General features: G+C 40.4%; 1 protein-coding gene across 2 annotated transcripts in view; it reads left to right on the forward strand.

Annotated features, from left to right (window-relative positions):
* The window catches only part of C12H18orf25 (chromosome 12 C18orf25 homolog), an 85,590-nt gene extending 64,348 nt beyond the window's left edge, over positions 1-21,242 (forward strand). For both annotated transcript variants that reach the window (XM_046025606.1, XM_046025607.1), the window contains 2 exons: positions 9,982-10,108; positions 19,439-21,242. In XM_046025606.1, the coding sequence (XP_045881562.1) occupies positions 9,982-10,108; positions 19,439-19,628 (317 nt within the window). In that variant the 3' untranslated portion in view covers positions 19,629-21,242. The remainder of the gene's footprint in view (positions 1-9,981; positions 10,109-19,438) is intronic.
* The last annotated feature ends 383 nt before the right edge of the window (positions 21,243-21,625 follow it).

Consider the following 21,625-nt stretch of genomic DNA (forward strand, 5'->3'; position numbering starts at 1 on the left):
CCCAGCAGTTTCAGATAATTCAACCTCATAGTGCAAAAGGTTGTGGGGTTTTAAAGTATCCTTAAAGTTACCCGTGTTGGGGATAGTGTCACATTTTAAGACTCAAGTAATTGTTAGCTTGATTGTTCAAAACATCACTAGCCTTTGTGTGCTTAATTCTATTTTTGATTTTTTTTTTAATTTCAGTCACACAAATTTTTAAAGAATATATTACTCAGGTACCTTCTTAAGAACCACCATTCTTATGAAATGAAACATTACAAAATATGTAAGGGAAACACCCATGGCTTCAACTCTGTTCCCCTTTTCTCCTCTTCATTCCAAAGCTGTCTTGAATTGGGTATTTGATGTTTGGTATTCCTGTGTGTTTATATTTTTACTGCATTTGTTATGTACCTGTAAACAAGCATGTTTTCATACTAATTGATATATTGAAGGTAATGATTTGTAACTGCTTTTTTCAACATTTTGTGTTTTGTTCTTGTTAAGTGTAGCTCTAGTTCATTAATTTTTCACTGCTATTTAGTATTCGCTGTATGACTATATCGCAGTTGATTTACTCATTCTCTTTATTGGACATTTAGGATGCTATTCCAGATGATGCCACCATTAACATTTATTGTACCTCTCTCTTGGTACATGTATGTGATTAATTTCTCCAGGATATAATATATAGAGAACATATGTGTGTATTGGGTTATGTATTGTGTGTAGATTTTCAAATATCGTCACTGTTCAACAGATCTCAACACAGTTTCTTATGAAGCCATATATTGGCTCAAAGTCTTTTTTTCTGAATCTGACAGTGCAGGTATATGAGTAATAAAACTTAATAATACACTCTGGTCTTGATTTAATTGTCTTAGTGGGAGCCCATCTCACAAATTTTGAATATACTTTCAGTGCCACAAAATGTGAACAGAATTCATGCTTGCTTGCCAGTTTATAGTTTAGAGATTTGAACTGTTAGCATCAATGAGATGGTCATTCTTATGGTTTGTGTTTAAGATAAATTTTTTAAAATTTATTTTATTTTCCAGATTTTATTTATTTCAGGGGGTGAGAGGAGGAGAGAAGGAAAGAGAGAATGAGTGGGAGGAGAGGCAGGCTCCCCACTAAGCTGGGAGTCTGATGTGTTTGGATTAGGACCTGAGCCAAAGGCAGATGTTTGACTGAGCCACCCAAGCGCCCCTTAAGATAAATGTTCTAATGGTTAATCTTGAGTTGTTCTACTCTCTCTCCCAACAAAATAAGAACCCAATCACTGAACAGACTATTCAGGGGTTAATCAAGAGCAGCATCTCAGACCGGGTGTGCAGCTCCACTCCATTTAGGGTGCTGTAAGTATTCTTTGGAGATAGAGTACCTTGCCGAGTACCTTCCCTGTTTTTCCAGGCAATTAGACAATGAATTTTTTTTTTTTAAAGATTTTATTTATTTGAGAGAGAAAGAGAGAATGAGCAGGGAGAACGGGGGTGGGAGAGAGAAAAGCAGACTCCTAGCTGAGCAGGGAGCCTGATGTGGGGCTCTATACCAGGATGCTGGGATCATGACTTGAACCAAAGGCAGACGCTTAACCCACTAGCCACCCAGGTGCCCTAAATGATGTTTGTTTATGGAAAAGAGTTTTTACTCTTCAGTTTTAGGTTTTTTTTTTTTTTTTTTTTTATTTCTTTGACAGAAATCACAACTAGGCAGAGAGGCAGGCAGAGAGAGAGGAGGAAGCAGGCTCCCTGCAAAGCAGAGAGCCCGATGCGGGGCTCGATCCCAGGACCCCGGGACCACGACCCGAGCTGAAGGCAGAGGCCTTAACCCACTGAGCCACCCAGGCGCCCTCAGTTTTAGTTTTAACCGAGGAAAAGAATTGAAATTGGAAAGCCACTGGTCAGCGAAAGACTTAAGCTTTCCATTTTAACTCTTGCCATGTGTTTACTTCTCCTTTTTTTAGAGAGGGAGACAGAACATAAGCGGGGGGGGGGGGGGGGGGGGCAGGCTCTCCACTAAGCAGGGAGCCTGATGCAGGCAGGGTTTGATCCTAGGACCCTGGGATCCTTACCTGAAGGCAGATGCTTAACTGCTGAGCCATCCAGGTGCCCCTACTTCTCCTTTCTTGATGCTAGAATTGAACAGTGTAGTAGATGGTAGCCTGCTGCCAACAAATCCTGGTTTGAGCCAGCAGCCACTTAAATACTGTCTGAACTCACGTAAATTACATAGAGCCTCAGTTTTTCCTATCTGCAAACCAGGGTAAAACTAGTATCCATCCCAAAAGGTTGTTCTTCCCGTTAGGTGAAATAATGTCTATACTGTACGGAATATAGCACAAAGTAAGCCCTCAGGAATGCTGGCCAGCGTTATGTTAATGTATTTATGCTGAAGTGGGCTGTGTAAGGAAGTGATTAATGGACCTAATCAGTGAATTTCTAATTTACTGTTCTGTCCTGGAATGAGTTGTTCTCACCATAGGAATTTCCTATACTTGGCCTGAGCATAAGAATTACCTAGGGTGCTTATAAAAATTCAGAATCCTAAATTTCTCCCTGAGGAGTCTGTAAGTAGATGTGGCATGGGGTCTGAAAAATCTGTTTTTAGTAATCACCCTCAGGTAACTCTTGTGTTGGACATCTTGAGGAAACTGTATCAGTAAATAGGATTGTGGCTTAATTTTTACTTACTGCTGGTAGTAGCTCATTGTAAACATAAATGTAGATGAGGCTAAGACAAGCAGGAATCTGAAGTACTTTTGGTAAGGAAGGCTTATAATTGTGGTAAACTAAATTTATTTATAGTGTCTCCCCACCACTCCAGGAAATTAAAATTTATGAGAAACACGTTTTTTCCATCAGCCTTCTTGTCAAGAAGGTAGCCTATGAGCATGTTCCCATCCTTAAATAGGGATGATGATCTTGATTTGTCCAGAACGCTAGTTATAGGGCAGAGAAACAAATCTTGGGTTTCTTGTTCTTAGCTTAGGGCTTTTTATAATCAGACCAGAATGGCCATGTTTCTATAAATAGCACTTTAAAGTCTGTATCAGTTCTATGAAGGAGATCAAATTTGGTCAGGGTTTGCTTGTTTTTACCTGGTTCTTATGAACTATAAGATTTTTAGTTTTCTGACCTTCCCTTCCCCTTCTTTGTAAAGTTATTTTTCACATTCTTACTGAAAAAACTAAATACAAGGTCATAATTCACTTGTTTTCAAGCTAAATGAATAATGAATTTGGAATATTAAACTTTTTTATACCTATACATTGCCGACATTCTATATGTAATAATTTCCTTTAATGTGGTGCAAATCGGCTTTGGACTAGTTCTTACCCAGTAGATTTATGATTTAAAAAGTAGCTACATTATTTCTTTTGAAGACAAAAAGAAAATGTGCCATGATAATTTAGTTTACTTTTTAATGCTCTTTTCTTTCTGACTTGCGTATTGAAAAGGCGTTCAGTGGGAGGACAAAAATTTAGAATGTTCTTAGAGAGTGAAGTTATCTTTCCAAAGAGCTACACAGAGACAGCCAGCTGCCCCAATAGTTAAATATAAGTCCTCTGATTTATTTTCAGTTTACTATATGGTAATTGTGGTATTTACACTTTTTCTACAGGGCTTATTCTTGCCCTGGAAGAGGAAAGATTGTCACTGATAGTATTTGAAAACTCCAGAACATCTTTGAGACTCGGTTTTGTGTATGCTTTGGCCATTGCTGTGTCATTGGATTCCTGTGAGGTCATGGGTTGGAGGGATGACAGTGGAGGATGGCATAAAGGCCAGAGAATTTGAAGCTGTGCACAGGAGCTCGCGAAGGAATGTATGACGTACTGAAAGGGTTATCTTGAGAGAAAAGGACTAATTGCTCGGGCTCTGAAATAGACTAAAGAGGGAATATGTTCCTGGCTCTTGGAGAAAGCCTTGGTATCTCTTACAGAACATGGCGTCCCATAAAATTGGTGGGGCTGTAGCTGACTTGATATCTGAGTGGCACATTTTATCCAATGGCTCTGACAAGAAATGTGGCAAAACTCTCAGAACCAATGGTCTAGAGTTAACATTCACTGGGAAATTTATCTTTCGCCCCCATCACTTAACCTCAGTGTTCCTTATTTCATTTTATACTGATTTTTAAAGATTTTTTTTTTAAGATTTTATTTATTTATGACAGAGAGAGATCACAAATAGGCAGAGAGGCAGGCAGAGAGAGTGAGAGGGAAGCAGGCTCCCTGCCGAGCAGAGAGCCCGATGCGGGACCCGATCCCAGGACCCTGAGATCATGACCCGAGCCGAAGGCAGTGGCCCAAACCACTGAGCCACCCAGGCGCCCATTTTATACTGATTTTTAGACTAAAGAGTAAAAACACTGGCTATATGAGCAGACCCTGATTTTAAGTGAGCAGTTTTAGAACATCACACAAGTTCTGTAAATGCCAGCAGCGTGGGATTACAATTTTTATGGCCCAAGTTGTGCTACCAAAATGGTTTGAATTGATGTAATAATGTGAAGGTGGTATGTAAATTATTAGTGTCTAGATCCATAACAGATGACTGAAGTTAGAAGAATCTTAAATATTGATGGTAGTTACCTTATTTTTCTTAAGATAGTAAAATTAGTAAATAGTAAATTTGTGAGCAAATAGTAATATTGTGTATATTACACAATTACACAATAGTAATATTGTGTATTTTATAATAGTAAAATTGTGAGCAAAAGTAGCATAGTGATTTTTTATTTCTTCCTCTTTATTCTCTTTTTCTTCTTCCCCTTTCTTTAAACAAAGAAAGGAAAAGTGGTATTTCCAGATCTGAAATGAGGTTCTATAGGTGACAGAATCAGGATGAGGGGCCTAATCAGTGAAGACTGGTTATTCAGAAATACTGTTGACTGAGAGAGAACATTTCATAAGTTGGAATTATAAATTAGAACCGCAGGCTGCCCTCGAAAAAATAAAAAAAATTAGAACTATGGAGATAGAACTGGGTACAGAGATACTGAGAACTAATGGTGTCATATTTTCCTAATTATTGTTTAAAAGATATGAAAAATCAAGGAGGAATAGTTTAGTTATAGCAACCATGATTCCTATAATCTGCCTTTTTAGTTTGGTTTAATTCAGTTATCTTGTGTATTTTTAGGATGGTAAGGGCTGAGCCCCTTGCTATGAGTCTACTACAGGGAGTGTTAAGTGCCTCTTGAGACTCAGCTCCTTAGGGAGTATTTATGTCCCCATAAATAACGAGCACTCAGAGTAATAAGGAATCACGGTAACAGGACTTAACGTGGAAGGAGAGAAACTAAGCCCAGTGCCAGGAATGTTCCATGGAGGGGTGAAACTGTCCCGTAGTTAGTACTTGGAAGTGCTCTAGAAGAGGGGTGGCTGCTGCTGGTGTTGTGCATGAGGATGGAGGGCCATATTCCTAAGTGATTCTGGTCCCCCAACTGAGGTGTAGGAGCAGCCTCCGAGGACCACAGGGTAGACGGCATTTTCCGGAGATTCAGGTTTCCACAGGGAGGTGAGTGCAATTTTCCGTGGATCTGGCATTCCAGAGGGCAGTGGAAAAGTTGTAGGAAGGTAAGAAGTGGGTGGCTGGAGCAGAGGAGAGTAACAGTGGAGTGGAGGATGAGATGGGAGAGCAGTGGCTGGGTCCCAGAGGCTTGTGTTTGTGGGTGGCCAGGAGGATGGAATTACAGTGTTTTTAAATGTATTTTTTTTTAAGATTTTATTTATTTATTTGACAGAGATGACAAGCAGGCAGAGAGGCAGGCAGAGAGAGGGGGGAAGCAGGCTCCCCGCTGAGTGGAGAGCCTGATGTGGGTGGGGCTCGATCCCAGGACCCTGGGATCATGACCTGAGCCGAAGGCAGAGGCTTTAACCCACTGAGCCACCCAGGCGCCCCTGGAATTACAGTGTTTTACTTCTCATAATGGTTGGTTTTCCTCCTACCTATTCCTCTTGCTTTCTCCTTTTCCACAGGAGCTCCTGTACACTCTCATGCTGTTACTTCCCTTATACTGTTCTTCTGCCTCACTGACCATACCTGCTGGTGTCCCTTCTTCCCTGCTCGAGCATGTTCAAGCCCACCTCTCCTGGGCCATATCCCCAGCTCCTGTAGAGCGGGCTTTCCTGTTGGACCCAGCTGGCTAAGTCTGATCCCTGGGCTCACACTTGGAACCTGGATCACTCTGCTTAGCATAGCTGGAGAAAATCAAATTCCGCTAGGCAGAATTGAGGGTTGAGTTAGCTTCCTGATCTGCAGCCTCACCTGGCTCTCAGTGCTCTCTCCTTCCTTAGGCACTTCTGTCTTCACAGTGGTTACTTCACGTTTCTGAACCCCCACCCCACTACCCACCCACACCTTGCACTGCATGTGGCCTTGCCGCATTCTTCACAGACGAACATTGCCTCAGCCTTCTGCCATTGCGCCTGTTTCTTCTCTGCCTTTTTTCCAAATATGGCTGGATCTCTCCCATCTTTTAAAGTTCTTCATACACACACATCTCTCTCCCTCAAGCCCATTTTCCTTTCTCAGTACTGTCCTATTGCCTTTTTCTTCATAGTCAAACTGTTTAAAATGTGTCTGTACTTCGTTCCCTGCCCTTATTCTTCAGCTTGCTTTGCTCCGTTGGCTTTAGCGCTGTCACTCCTCTGAGGCTCTTCTTGCCAAGGCATATGTACGGTCATCTTACTGCTGATTCCAGTGCACTGTATCTAGTCCCTCTTCTCATTGGACCTCTCTGTTAGGCACTGATAAGCACTTCTTCCTAGAAATGCTCATTCCATGGTGTCCTGGCTTCATATTTTAAGATTTTCTTCCTACTTCTTACTTAACTTGGTGAGCTCCCTTTCATCTGCCCATCCTTAATTACTGGCATTTGTCAGACTTCTGTTCGAGGCCCCCTTCGCTCCTCTGCTGCCTTTTACCTTCCCACCTACTGCCGAGGACTCTATTTCTTCCCTAGACCTCTGACCTGAGTTTGAGAACAGTACCCCCAGCTGCCTGTTGGACATCTGAGAGGCCCACCATGGTCATTGGTGCTCTGAAGGGTGCTGTGACTTGGTCCAGTTTCCTAAACCTAGCTATTATTTTTTACTAAATTTGTTGATTTGCCTGATTCCCAGCATTACTAACCCTCTGTATATATATATACGTATACGGAGTATCCCCCCTCTTTTGTTCCTTTACTAGTTCAGCCGTAGTCATTTCTTACCCAGAAAACTAGAGCAGTCTAACTGGTTTTCTTGCCTCTCATATTCCCTTCCCTGATAGTAGTTCCATTTGTATACTCCAAAAGGAAATTTTTTATAATGGAAAACTAGATCATGTCACTGCTTAAATTCTTCAGTGGTTTCCCACCTCTCAGGGTCAAGTCCAGGCTCCTTACCATCTGAGTTCTGCTGACTTTGCCAGTTTCATTTCCCATTACTGTTTTTACTACATTACCCCACATTTTGCTCAACTTTTATACCCTACAGGGCAACCCGGTGTTCCTTGTTGCTACTTCCCTCGCCTGTGCCTACTCTTCCCTAAGACCTTTGCATCCTTGATTATTCCCAAGTCTGGGAAATTTCCCTTTCCTGTGTCTTTAAACACATACCTTCTATAACAGAGCAGTTTTTTTAAAAAAGATTTTATTTATTTATTTGAGACAGAGAACGTGAGAAAGAGCATGAGCAGAGGGAGGGGCAGAGAGAAAGAGAGAGAGAGATAAGCAGGCTCCCCACTGAGCAGGAAGTCCGATGTGGGACTTGATCCCAGGACTCTTGGGATCATGACCCGAGCCGAAGGCAGCTGCTTCACTGACTGAGCCACCCAGGTGTTCCTATAACAGAGCAATTTTCAAGCCATAGTATAATGGACTGCTTTTTATAATCCCTGAGTGTATCGTGAGCTCATTGAGGGTAGATGCTATATATGTCCTGTCTTTGTTCTCCATAATATTCCTAGCACCTAGTGCATAGCCTCTCATAAACAAGTACTTAATTTATTTAGGAACAAATAGATGAGGTAAATTGTTATAGTTGCACAAAGCAAGGCTGCTCAAAGGATTGAATATGGACAAGTTGAAGGTTTGAAAAAAGACTATCAATTTATAGTCCTTCCTAGCAGTGCAGTAGGAAGAGTGTGTGTGATAATAGTTGTAACTTCAACATTGAACTAGAAATTGGACAAAGCACTTGGCCACAAGCAAGGTATTGGGGTCAGAGCAAGAACCTGAGTTTACCAAATCAAGACTTAACTATACATACTCCTCATTTAAGTAAGCACCCCAGATTTAACAGAACTAGGTTTTGTCTGGTGAATGCCTCCTTTCATATGCTTGTAGGATTCAAAGTTATTTACCCACTGCCAATTTTAAGAATCCTATTTCTGCTGTTCTTTAATACAGAAAGTTAAGCCCTTGCAGACTATAATATAATCTCCATCACCAGTTGTATCTGGAAGTCATTTTAAGCTTTGTGGTCTTTTGTTTTCTCATATGCATCATAGTCAACTAAAGAAAAAAATTAAGGAATTGTTTAAAAAAAAAAAAAAAAGACCCACAGTTGTATTCAAACTTGATTGCTTTTTACCAGCTTTCACCCAGCACCAAAATATTTTGATAGTGTCTTGTGTGACACTTTGTGTGTTATCCATATACTTCTCCAAGTTTCTATGGTAGTCACTATCTTTGGACATCATTGCATTTTGCTTATTTAAAGTTTTTTCCCTTAGGCTAAATTCTCAGAGATGGGACTGCAGGGTCAGAGGGTATAAAAATTAGAAGTCTTTTGCTTTGGGACTGTCTATAACTTTCCAAAAGGGTTATACTAAAAGTTCGCAGGAATATGAAAGTATAAAGTTTCTGAGTGACAAACATTGGAGTGAGTGATGTGAAGGGGTGAGGGAGGGGGAAGGGAGGGTTGTATGTGTAAAATCTTACTGATTGTGGTTTAGTTTATATGAGGTGTCACCAAGGATTTTTTTTTTTAATGTGGAGACATAATGTGTCAGATGACAATATATTTAAATAAAAATACCCTCTAATTGAATAATTGAAAATTTGTACCTGTTGCAACTCGGTTTATTTCATAATTCCTAGATATTCTGAATTTCATAAAAGCCTGAACAGTTAAGAGCTGGGTACATAGGCTGAATTATTTTAACTCTTGTTAGAATTGTTTATATTGCTCTGTACTTTGTTGCTGTGCTCTTAGCCTTTACTGAGAGAGAGTTCCTTGAAGCCCATGTTTTTGGTGAGTTGGAGAGTGTGTTTTACTGCACCGTGTAATAGATGCTCCGTGAAGCCCCTGGTGAAAAAGTTCTTACATGCCCCAGTGCCACAAATTGTTGTGTTTTTCCCACAGTATGTGGTTTCTTTCTGTCTAATAAGAACTGTCAGCAATGTGCAGGTTCTCTTTCAGTTGCTCAAAACAAAAACTGTGATCTGCCTCTAGTCTTTTCTTTTAGATGTGGTTTTGAGTTTAGATTTTGTTAACTCTACATTCCTTTTGAGAAAGACTGTTAAAATTGTTTAAAATTTAAAGAAAATTGTTAAATCCTTCATAAAACATTCCAGTACAAATATGTTAATGAGAATTTCTGTATTTATTCCATTTATGCCTTTAAACATTTCTGGTTTAGAATTTTGTTTATTAAAATTCACCATTAAGCGGTAGAGAACCCCATTGCCCTCTAGGTGGTGACAAACCTGTTACACAGGTCATTTAAAAGCAGACAGAAGTTAAATGCAAAAAGCATTGTGGAATAAAATATAATAGAGTATTATCACAGCTTATATATATCTATTTACTAAAATACTCAAAGTTTTTTTTTTTTCTTTCTGAGGAATAGAGAGAAAGAGACTTGACAGTTTTGCTCTGGTGAGCTCTCGTACAGCAATTCTGTTTCTGTGATTAAACCTTGATGGGAAATCTATCAGTGAGTTGTTTATGCTGCTTGTGAGAAGTCAAACTGTAGAGCTTATTTTTTCCCCCTTCTCTCTCAGGTCATTTGGATCCAGGATTCCTAGCAAGTGACAAGACATCAGCTGGCAATGCACCTCTCAATGAAGAAATTAATATTGCCTCCTCAGATAGTGAAGTGGAGATTGTGGGAGTTCAGGAACATGCAAGGTAGGATATTAAGTGGGTATTCTGATATTTTATTTTATTCATTTTTTTTAAAGGTTTTATTTATTTATCTAACAGAGCATGAGTAGGCAGAGGGAGAGGGAGAAGTAGGCTCTCTGCTGAGCCAGGAGCCTGATGCGGGGCTCAATCCCAGGACCCTGGGATTGTGACCTGAGCCGAAGGCAGACACCTAACTGAGCTACCCAGGCACTCGTGTTCTGATTTTTTTTTTTTTTTTTAAGATTTTATTTATTTGACAGATCCCAAGTAGGCAGAGGGAGAGGGAAGCAGGCTCCCTGCTGAGCAAAGACCACCCCCCCCACCCCCAACGATGCAGGGCTCCATCCAAGGACTCTGAGTTCATGACCTGAGCCAAAGGCAGAGGCTTAACCCACTGAGCCACCCAGGCACCCTGCATTCTGATATTTTAAATGTGAATTTGATTTTAACCTGAAGCCAAGTGAGAAGAAAATGGTAGTCTTCATGGCATGGCTGGCATGAACGGTGGGAACTATCTCTCAGCTTCCTTTGGCTTAAAAAATGCCTTTTGATTAGACATGATATGAGCTTCAGTATGTGTTGCGTATTGTTTCATCAAGAACTTCTCAACCATACAGGTATGTGAACTAGAACTGATGTTTCCTCTTTATTTTAGCAAATGTCTAGGTCGCTTGACAGATTTTTCTCTTATGGCATAAGTATCACCCTACTCTCTCTTTCCCCTATCATTCATATTTTCTTGCCGTTCACTTTATCTGGAAATACATTGGGAGCAAGCAATTGGGAAATATACACCAGACATCATACCTCTATTGCTTGTTTCCTAAAGCTCCTGTCCTTGTCTGTCTTTAAAACTTGAGTTACTTCAGTTTGTTCCTAATGTAATAGATTTCTAGTGATGTTCATGTGACTCAAGCAGTCCTGTTTTAGTATTAAAAAAGCCAGAAGACATCAATTTTGTGTAGTATTATGAAAAATTTTGAAGTTTATCATTCTTCATGAGCAAACGGTAGCCCATGGGTTAAATCTGTTCCTCTGCCTGTTTTTGTATGGACCTTGAGCTAAGACTGGTTTACATTTATAAATGGTTAAGGGCCAGAGGAGGGGGGATCAGAAGAAGAAGAATGTTTTATGACATGTGGAAATTATATGAAAAGAAATTCAAATAAAACACATTTATCCAAAAATAAAATTTTATAGGAATGGAACCATATTTGTTCATGTGCATATTGTCTGTGGCTCCGGTGATGGTGTTTATAAGTTTCAACAGATGCCTTGGAGACCTCAAAGCCCAAGATATTTACCATCTACCCCTTTGTAGGAAAAAATGTACTGACTCTTCCTTTAAGATACTGTTCCTGAGAATTAGTTATAGCTCTCTCAGAGGTACTCCTGAGAACATTTAACACACACATGCATAAAGAATAAAAATTCAGGGTTGCCTGGGTGGCTCAGTGGGTTAAAGCCTCTGCCTTCGGCTCGGGTCATGGTCTCAGGGTCCTGGGATCGAGCCCCACGTTGGGCTCTTTGCTCAGCCGGGAGCCTGCTTCCCTCCCTCTCTCTCCCTGCTTCTCTGCCTATTTGTGATCTCTGTCTGTCAAATAAATAAATAAAAATCTTATTAAAAAAAAGGGAATAAAAATTTAGACTTTAGAAAATGTGTATTCTATATTAGCAAACAGTTTTTCTCCTGGGCCTCAAGAGTTAAGTTGTGATTTCCTGATTGCCCCAAGTAGGTATTGACAGAATATCTACATTACCTGGCTTTTATTTTATTTATTTTTCTTTTTAAAGATTTTATTTATTTATTTGACAGAGATCACAAGTAGGCAGAGAGGCAGGCAAAGAGAGAGAGAGGAGGAAGCAGGCTCCCTGCTGAGCAGGGAGCCCAGTACGGGTCTTGATCCCAGGACCCTGGGACCATGACCTGAGCCAAAGGCAGAGGCTTTAACTCACTGAACCACCCAGGTGCCCCATTACCTGGCTTTTAGATCTGATTTTACTCTTTGGTTAGAAAGTTAATAAAACATTCACCAGGATTTATTCTGTCATGTATATATAAAAGGCAAACTTAGGAGTGAAGAACGCAGGCAAAATACTCATGTGTGTAAATTGAGGCTACATTTGTCTTCATGAGAACTAATCCTAATTTCCTTTCTTTTTTTCTTTTTTTCAAGATTTTATCTATTTATCTGAGAGTGAGACAGAGATAGGGTGGAGAGGAGAAGCAGGCTCCTCACTGAGCAGGGAGCCTGGTGTGGGGCTCCATCCCAGGACCCTGGAATCACGACCTGAGCCAAAGGCGATGCTCAACTGACTGAGCCACCCAGGCACCCCGATCCTAGTTTTTGAGGGCGTTTTTCAGGTCATACCTGTTGGGACTTTAAGGATGTAGAGTTAAGTCATTGTTTAGCATGTCTTCTCCCCAAAAATGGCCAGTTCTCAGATGTTATCAGACCTAAACGCTTCCTCTTCTGTCCTGTGTTTATGCCGTAAGTATGTCTACATGGCTGCTTCCTTTTTCCTTTCCTGTTTTTAATGGTTATTTCCCATGTTCTGGTGGGAAAGAGTTTTCATTCTTCAGTCTTTCCTTAATCTCCTTTTTCCTTTTTTTCTTTGCCTTAATCAAGAACTTTTTCCTGTTCTCTTTTTTCACTTGTTCCCTGCGTGCTGACTTATCCCTCAGATGACAGGGGAAAGCTTTTGATTTTTTCCTTTACTTTAGCATGTATTTGCCATTATTTATTTCACCATTGTTCCTTAAAATACAGAAGATTATCCTTTTAAATCCCTACTATAAACCTTGTCTTGCCTGTTAACGAATTGATAGGGGTAAATTATCTCCAGTTTTGTCGGGAACACATTATCCATTCACCAACTTTCTCTTGAGTTACGTTTCATGTTTTAATTCACTGTTGGTCATGTGTTCCTACTGAAGTAGCAAAGAGCAGGTAATAACCTGTGTTGCTTACCTGATCTCTTTGTCCCTGAGACATATTACTTGGCCCAGTTCTCTACTAACTTCCGTCACTGCCTACAAGTGTTACAAAGTGAGCCACCTTTCTTCTTGGCTTCTTTGTTCAACTTTTCTTCCGTCATAAACTCTTTTAGCTTCTTTTTTTCTACCAGTATTTTGGTATCTGGAGTTAAAATTATCCTTATATTTCCACTGAAACTTGGAAATTTAAATTGTAAGTTCTTACCCACCACACACACACACACACACACATGCACGCGCACACACACACACACACACTCACCCCCCACATGTTAGTACACCGGTCCTCATACTTAATAGGTCTTTTATCCATATTGTCGTTTTACTCTATAGACTTGTCTGTTCCACTCTTGAACTAAATCAAGGGACTGCCTACATTGTAAATAACATGCCATAAATGTTACTTTCAAGGACTTTTTCCTTACGGGCTCTGAATCATCAGTATGTGTTTTATTCTGATCCTTTGGGTTGAATCCGGTGGAAATGCTCTCTTAAAGGTGACAAACTGATTATGAAATCTCAGTGATGGTGAATACTGCCCATCCGATAGAATGTACAGTTGGCAAGTTTTATTGGAGGAGTATTTTGAAGTGACTCCTGTGTCATTCTGAGGGGATCTTTTATTTTGCTTTTTGGGCCTAGGACTGAATAGAGTCTTGCTGGCTCTTCTGTGTCTTTCTGAACATTTTTCCAGTACTTTTTTTAGAGGAAGCCTGACAATCTTTCAAACATCTGAGATTAAAAATCTGAGAAGCAGGTCGGGGGAGAAGCTTTCTTGTTGGCTGCTTCGGAGTTACCGCTTTGGTTTCTGTATCTCATCAGGAATTTATTTCTTTTACAGGTCTAGGGTTGCAGTTATGAAGTATTGATGGGCTTCTGGCAGGGTTATCGCTTGGAAAAAAGGTTTTAGGTTTTGATCCACATCTTTTCTAATTTGATTTGCATGCATAGATGTTTTGTTTGAATTTAATTGTCCCTTTCTTATTTTTTCTTTTGACATTCTACCTTGCTCTGGGCTTTCTGAAAGTTTTGAAAAACTCAGACTCGGTTCTTGAGTTATTCTTTTTGGGATTGTGGTTGCTCTGACTTGAATTGTGTTGCCGTTTTTCCATATTGGAAGCATTTTGTTTCACATGGACTCAGTAGTCCTACTTACGATGTGTCTTTTTTTTTTTTTAAACAGTTTTTCTTTTCTTGCACGTTAATACCTTTCCCGGCTCTTTAAATGTAGATTTTAAAATATTCTTTTAGTTTCTGTGTTTCTTCTAGTCATGGACTAGAAAGCATGTCTTCTGAACTAAGGGTTTGAATGCATCTTTTATGGCTGTCTTGTGTTGCTGTGATTAACTCCTGTTGTTACCTAAATGTTATCATTTCTAAATGTTAATTTTGGGACAGCCCATTTTTACAAGATGCTCTTTCCCAGTGGGATAGAGACTTTTCCAGCACTCTAGTTCCTCTGTTCCTTCAATTTTGTCAGAAGTTTTAACTTATGGCCCTCTGCCAGTATTTTTCTTTGTCCTTGGTCCTTTTTCCTTTTCTTCTACTAGCCTCATTGGTAATTGCCCTAAGAAGATGAGTGCATGTAGAACAGACCTTTCTGTTATGGAACTGTTGAACAGTTTCTTTGGTACCTGTCCTATGAAGCTTTGGGGAGTAATCAAACCCTTAACTCATTTCACTGTAGTCTTTGGTCCTGTGGTCATTTTTCATCCCTCAACAGAAGAACTCATGCTAGAAGCCTTCTGCATTTAAGACTGACTGCTTCCTAGAACCAGTTGCAAACATTAATCTTAAAAAAACAAGGGAGCTGTACAGATAGGCTTTCCCTGAAGCCAAGGATTCATTTCATCTTCAGTTAGGAAAAATAAGTAGGAATGTTATCTAAGAAGTCACGTTCATGCTCTGTAAATGAGAGCAAAAATGATTAATGTTTAATGTTGTTTTCTTAGGATAGTAAGTTAACTGTATCAAAAGCTGACCATCAGGGCTTGCCCTCTTTCTGTGTTTTTTCTTTTCCACTGTGAAGTCTCTCCTTTATTGGTTTCAGTATATGAAGAGCAGGAAATTATTCTGTCAAAACTTATTATTTATAAACTAGGTTTTTTAGGAGGGGGGAGTGAGTCCTAAGCATTTTCTTGGATATAGGACTCAAAATATGACTTTAGGTTATGTTTTGTGCCTGTTACCATCATACACAGATCGAATGGCTTTGTGAAAGCACAGCCTATATCCACATTAGAATTGGATTGGAGCACTTAAAAAACAGCTGTGTGTGTTTCCACATCAGGTCTTTCATCATACAGAAAAGGGGTTTGTGGTAATCCATGAAACTGTATTTGTGTTTGTAGCCTTACCAGAAATTTGAGCCTCTTACATCCTTCTCTATAGGGCATCTTTATAGGGCTGATAACAATTCTACTGGTGCCTTTTCCTCCTGAAATTTTTTCCCTCCCTATCTGGTATCTATAACGTATACCATCTTATAAACAGTGGAAAGGTTTCTGCAGCACTGTTTTGTTTATCAGCTTGAGTCTTTTTGCCCTGTGCTTAAAAAGGATGTAGTAAAAGCCTTGTTCGGGCCTCATCCATCTCTTAGCTACCATTTTGTTCAAGACGGTTGAGGTCATTAAATCACAGATTTCTTGAATGTTGTACTGGCTTATAACACACAAAGGGAAGTCGTAAGTGTACACTTTAATTTTTGCAAACTGCCTACACTCCGGTAACTAGCGCTCTGATCAAGAACAGAAGTCCCTCCTGTGCCATCTTCCATTTACAACCTTCCCACCATTGTGCCTCCCTGTGACCACTAGCCTGACTTCTGAAAGTTTTTGCCTATATTATGCAAAATCTTAAAGTCAACACTAACCTTTGAAGTCGTCTTAGAGTACTCTTTAATATTCCTGACAGAGAGCCTAGCACTTGCTTGAACATTTAAAAGGCAGTTTATACCATTTGGTAACCGAAGCTGTACTTGTGGTGAAGTAATGATCATCTAAAACTTCCCTCCATAAACTGATTAATGGTTGGTAGGTTGTTCTCAAGATCTCTGCGCACAGTGGAGTAGCCACCTTCTCCCATGGTGATTCTCCATTCTTTGGGAATTGACCTTCCATTGCCGTTAAATAGGAGCCCAGAAAGCTTTTGACAGAGGATGGGATCATCACATAATCCAGAGAATCTAAAATTTTGAAATGAGAGAAATAGACTGAGAGGGTTGAGGCTTGGGTCAAATGAATGAGACTAGTTATTCCATCATCCTTAGGTTCTTTGAGGTACTCGAGTGTCTTTCCATCAAATTCGCTTTTTTGCTTAAAGTAGTCCGAGTTGAAGCACCTGGGTGGCTCAGTGGGTTAAAGCCTCTGCCTTTGGCTCAGGTCATGATCTCAGCGTCCTGGGATTGAGCCCCAAATCGGGCTCTCTGCTCAGCAGGCAGACTGCTTCCCCATCTCCCTGTGCCTGCCTCTCCACCTACTTGTGATCTCTCTCTCTTTGTCAAATAAATACAAAAAGTAAAAAAATAAATAAAGTAGTCTGAGTTGGTTTCCAGTAACTGGAATCATTTGTAACATAACTACAGAAGCGATCTAATTCAGATAGTTGAAGAAGTGCCTCACCTCCTTATTCTCCTCTCTGTGTCCATCATTCCGCAGTGGTATATACTGTCTCTACACCTCTCACTCTCCTACTCTTGAGTGTAGTCTAGAATCTGCTTTGCTGTTTATTGAATGATTCCCAGGGACCATGCTCTTTACAATCAGATGGAGTATACTGCGTTAGGTGCAGTCTGAGGAAGGCGTACTTAGTGGAAAATGAACTCCCTGATGGAGACCTTTTTGGGGGGTCCTGTGCTTAATTTGCTTAAGACCTTGGGCAGTTGTCTTTGGCTTTAGTTTTCTCTTCAGTGAAATGAACAGTATGGATCCAGTCCCTTTTATTTTATTTTTTAAGGATTCATTTATTTATTTTAGTGAGGGAACGCACTCAAGAGAGCAAAAGTAAGCATGGGGTGGAAAAGGCAGAGGGAGAGAGAAACTCTCAAGCAGACTCCTCTCTGTTTCCTCTCCTCTCAGTTTCACAACCCTGAGATCATGACTTGAGCTGAAACCAAGAGTCAGAGGCTTAACCGACTGAGCCATCCAGGAGCCCCTGGATCAGATCCTTTTTAAAGCCACCCCCTTGTACGATTACTTAGGGAGCAATGCAGAGTAACAGTTGGGACTAAATAACTCTTTTATTTTGGAGATATTTCTGGGAATTCTGCCAAAGATTACACTGATTCTCTCTGTAGCCATTCATTCTCTGAATTCTGCTAAGTTCTAGCCTTCTTTAATTAGTACTTATACAGATGAGCTTTTGAATTTTTGAAGAACTTTATAGTTTTAAATTGTTAATCTGGGCCTATATTTGCACTCTGCTTTGTACTCAGTGTTTTGCCTTACTAATTTAATACACACATTTGTAAAGCAACAACCCGATATGAAAAGCTAGGACTCAGGATCAGACCTGGCTTGAAGCTCCGTGGCCCACCACTTTCAAGCATTGTGACCCTTGGCAAATCATGTAATCACTTTAATCCTCAGTTTCCCTTCTGGTTGAGTGTGGATAGTGACTTCGTCGTTTGTTGGGATTGTCAAATGAGGTGAGGCTGCTTAAGAAACGCAGTATGCTAGTGCCATCAGTCATCAAAACCATTTCTGTAAATGCTGAATGGACTCCTTCGGTGACATTTTCTGTGATTACAAGATCACTTCATCTGAGTATACTTAATGGATTGGACAGATCTGCATTAGCCTTTGGACTTTATGTCTCACATTTTAGTGCTTTTCACTCACTAATCTTTAACGTAGTAACCTCTGGGTTAACAGCTACTTAGCCCATTCTGTACAGATAATGGGTTTCTGGTATGGTAACAAATCTGCATTCTGCCCCTTGCTCTGGCCCTGGGGGATCTGTCTTTTGGCACCTCTCTTTGTAAGGGAGTAATTTTCAGGCTGCCTTTGTAGGAGCAAGGAGTCTTTGCAGGATCTTAAGAGTCCTTCAGCCGTTTTGCAACTAAATCTTGTCCATTGTTACCCTAATGTTCTTTTGCATCTGGTAGTATAGGTAGCAGTGGGTCAAAGCTGAAGTTCTCCAGTGATCCAGCACCACTCATTGTACGCAGCCCGTTAGAGCAGCTACTCAAGACCCACTGTAATAGTTTATGTGACTAGAATCCTGCCAGCTGCCACTTTCACATATATTACATAGGATCTGGTCAGTAATTTAGGTGCGAGGACAAAAGTAGCAACGAAAGCTTGAGCGGCCTATCTTCCTCTCATCCGAATCCAGAATCACTCATTGATTCATCCGGGAGGTTCACAGTTCTATCATTTGATTGGAATGTGGAATTCATTATGTCAGTGTTTCAGAAGCAGTTTCCTTCCAGTGAACTCTTGGTGAGATATATCAGCAAGGCAGTTCTGTCCCTCTGATAAAACACTTTTAAAGGACCTTTACTGAGCACTTCAGCCTTGTTACTTTCCCTCAACTAAAACACATAGACAGTTCAGATGCATGAGTCAGGTGTTCTGTTGTGACCTTCAGGATAAGGGAAATTGATCCTTTATGTGTGACCTAGTACTTACAGACTTCCAGAAATCCAATCTGTAAAGGGGTATTACTGCTACTGTCTTGGAAGGTATTATTCCCAGTATAGCACAGAACTTATTTGGGAGAATAGCTTGTTCCTGTATTTCCTGCTGTTTTCATTTGGTTAGACTAAGGTTGTTTAGGTATCTTTTTTTTTTTAAAGATTTTACTTATTTATTTATTTGACACAGAGAGAGAGAGATCACAGGTAGATAGAGAGGCAGGCAGAGAGAGAGAGGGAAGCAGGCTCCCTGCTGAGCAGAGAGCCTGATGCGGGACTCGATCCCAGGACCCCGAGATCATGATCTGAGCCGAAGGCAGCGGCTTAACCCACTGAGCCACCCAGGCGCCCCGTTGTTTAGGTATCTTAATTTTGCTCTAGATTTATATTCTTCCCTGTCCTGAAGACCCCAGAAGTTTAATTGTGTTGAGAGAAACATTATATTATCTGTCCATTTCAGTAACAAATCTAGACATAACTCGGGAGTTTCTGAGATAAGACTCTTGTCTGTTTTTAGGCTAAATTGAGAGAGGAGGGAGACACAGAGGGAGGAAGGGAGGAATATTGGTTGTGAGTTTCAAGAACTCATGCAATAGGCTTATGTTTGTGAAAGTATCGATCGGTGCCGCTGGAGCCATACTGCCTTCTATTTTTCGTGTGGTGGGATTAACCATGCTTATGCTTTTCATCTCAATTGCAGGTGTGTTCATCCTCGAGGAGGTGTGATTCAGAGTGTCTCCTCATGGAAGCACGGTTCTGGCACGCAGTATGTCAGCACCCGGCAAACACAGGCATGGACTGCTGTGACTCCCCAGCAGACTTGGGCTTCACCTGCGGAAGTTGTTGATCTTACCTTGGATGAGGATAGCAGACGTAAATACCTACTGTAATACAGTGTCACTGTGTTTCCTCTGCACTGTTCCCTTCTACTTCCTCCTCCTCCTCTTTGTGACATGGAAGTTCATTGTCATAGCTTCAGCCTCAGAAGCTGTTTGTGGCATTTGTATAATCGAAACTCATGGAAAATTGCCCCCCCCACCTTTTTTTTTTTTTTTTAATTAAAAGAAGTCACTTAGGAAAATAACTTAGCACAGAGAAAAGAATTTCTTCTTTCCCTCAATAGGAATATGAGAATGATGAATTTATTAGACAGCTTCATTTTACTTGGTGACTTTTGATCTTAGGAAACTCTTCCTCCTAGAATAATATTTTAATGACTAAGTGAAATGGATTTCAGTTTTTGAGTCTTGTATTTATTTTTCTGTGTAATAAAATTAATATCTAGACTTGACCACTGTCAGCCCACCCATTGGCACTCCTACCTTAGGGCATTTGCACACATTTAGTCAGGTCCTTCTTGGCACCTAGTAGGGCATGTGCATTTGAAAACCTGTCCTTTAAAATAGAAGACAGAAGTATTACTTTTCTTTTAGCTTAAGTCTTCTGCCTTCTTTCCTGACTTTGCTCCTGGCTGACTTCCCACAACACAAATAATTGATATGGCCCTTTGTGTTTATAAATACTGCTAAGGTGACTTAGTTGGTCTCCTTGTTGCAATAATTCATAACTCTTTTGGAAAATGTCTGCTTTTGGGGCAGAGGCATTTCAGATAGATACCCACCATGAGGTTTTCTGGGCATGTGAGGAGAGTATTGAGAGATCGGTAGGAAAATCTCTCTCCATCAACTTTTCCTGGTTTGTTCAAATAATGAGAGAACATAGAAACCTACTACTTAGGTAGAATATGAAAAGTTGTGTTCACCTCTAAGACTGTGGGCACTTACAAGTCTGAGAAGACTGTGCCTTCTTTCACAGCTGGTCTCTCCAGAGAGGAGGTACAACAGTTGTTTAACACTTGAGCTGAAATAGACCTGATGCTGTATTTGGGTATTTCTCTCCTCTACCATCTAAAAGTGGAAAAATCAAAACGCACCGTAAGAAACCAGACGCAAAGCACATAAATGACACTGTAGGTTTTACAGTCTCTAACTAAGCAAAGGGTAGTAGGAGCTTCAGGGAATTTAGGAAATGCCAGTGTTGGAGTTCTGTGGCATTAGTTACTACCTTTTTTCCTATAAATGTTGTAGTTACTAGTGAATTCTTTCACAAGCAATACCTAGTTAGAACACTATGTACTGTGCACAGGGAGGAGTGAAGTACTATTGGCTTAGAAGACCTCATCTTTTGTTTTTCCGTGGTTTTTGTTTCCTTTTTTTTGTTTGTTTCCATATTTGCCATATAACATTGCTGTAGCCCTTTGCTTCCCTCCACAAATGCCTTGGTGGCCCTTCCTTATAAGAACATGAGAACTACCATTGCAGATGTCATTCAGTGGACACACATGTCCCAATGTCTGTCCTGTATAAGGCATTATGCAGGGTAGGTACGGTGGGGCCACCGTATGGGGACACCCCTGTGTGCGCATGCGTCAGAGTCTGCCTAGCTCCACCTGCCTGGCCTCCTTCTCTTCTTCCTCCTCCTCCTCCTCCTCCTCTTCTTCTTCTTCTTCTAAAAACTCATTTAGTCCTTTATCCTCCTTCTGCTTTAGTTTGTCCATGTTCCTTTTCCATGGGAATGGATGGAAACATGTGTTCTTTGATCTTCTCTGATAGCATCTCATTTGATCTGGCCTCTGTTCTTCATCACTTTTTATTTTCCCGTCAATCTACTTTTAATAGATCAGGCTTTTAAAAAGATCATGAACCTCCAGTTTTAGCACCTCATATATCAAGTCTCTCATGTGGCCACAATTCTAGACAAAAACCAAAGATCCAGAGGCCAGAGCGAAATAGGACCTTCTGCAGAGTCACTACTGGTGTATCCTTGGACCTTCATATTTTACTTTAGGATTAATTTATTGAATTTTGCTGTTACACGTTGTTTTTTG

Source organism: Meles meles, chromosome 12, assembly GCF_922984935.1.
Source record: "Meles meles chromosome 12, mMelMel3.1 paternal haplotype, whole genome shotgun sequence".
Taxonomy (NCBI): domain Eukaryota; kingdom Metazoa; phylum Chordata; class Mammalia; order Carnivora; family Mustelidae; genus Meles; species Meles meles.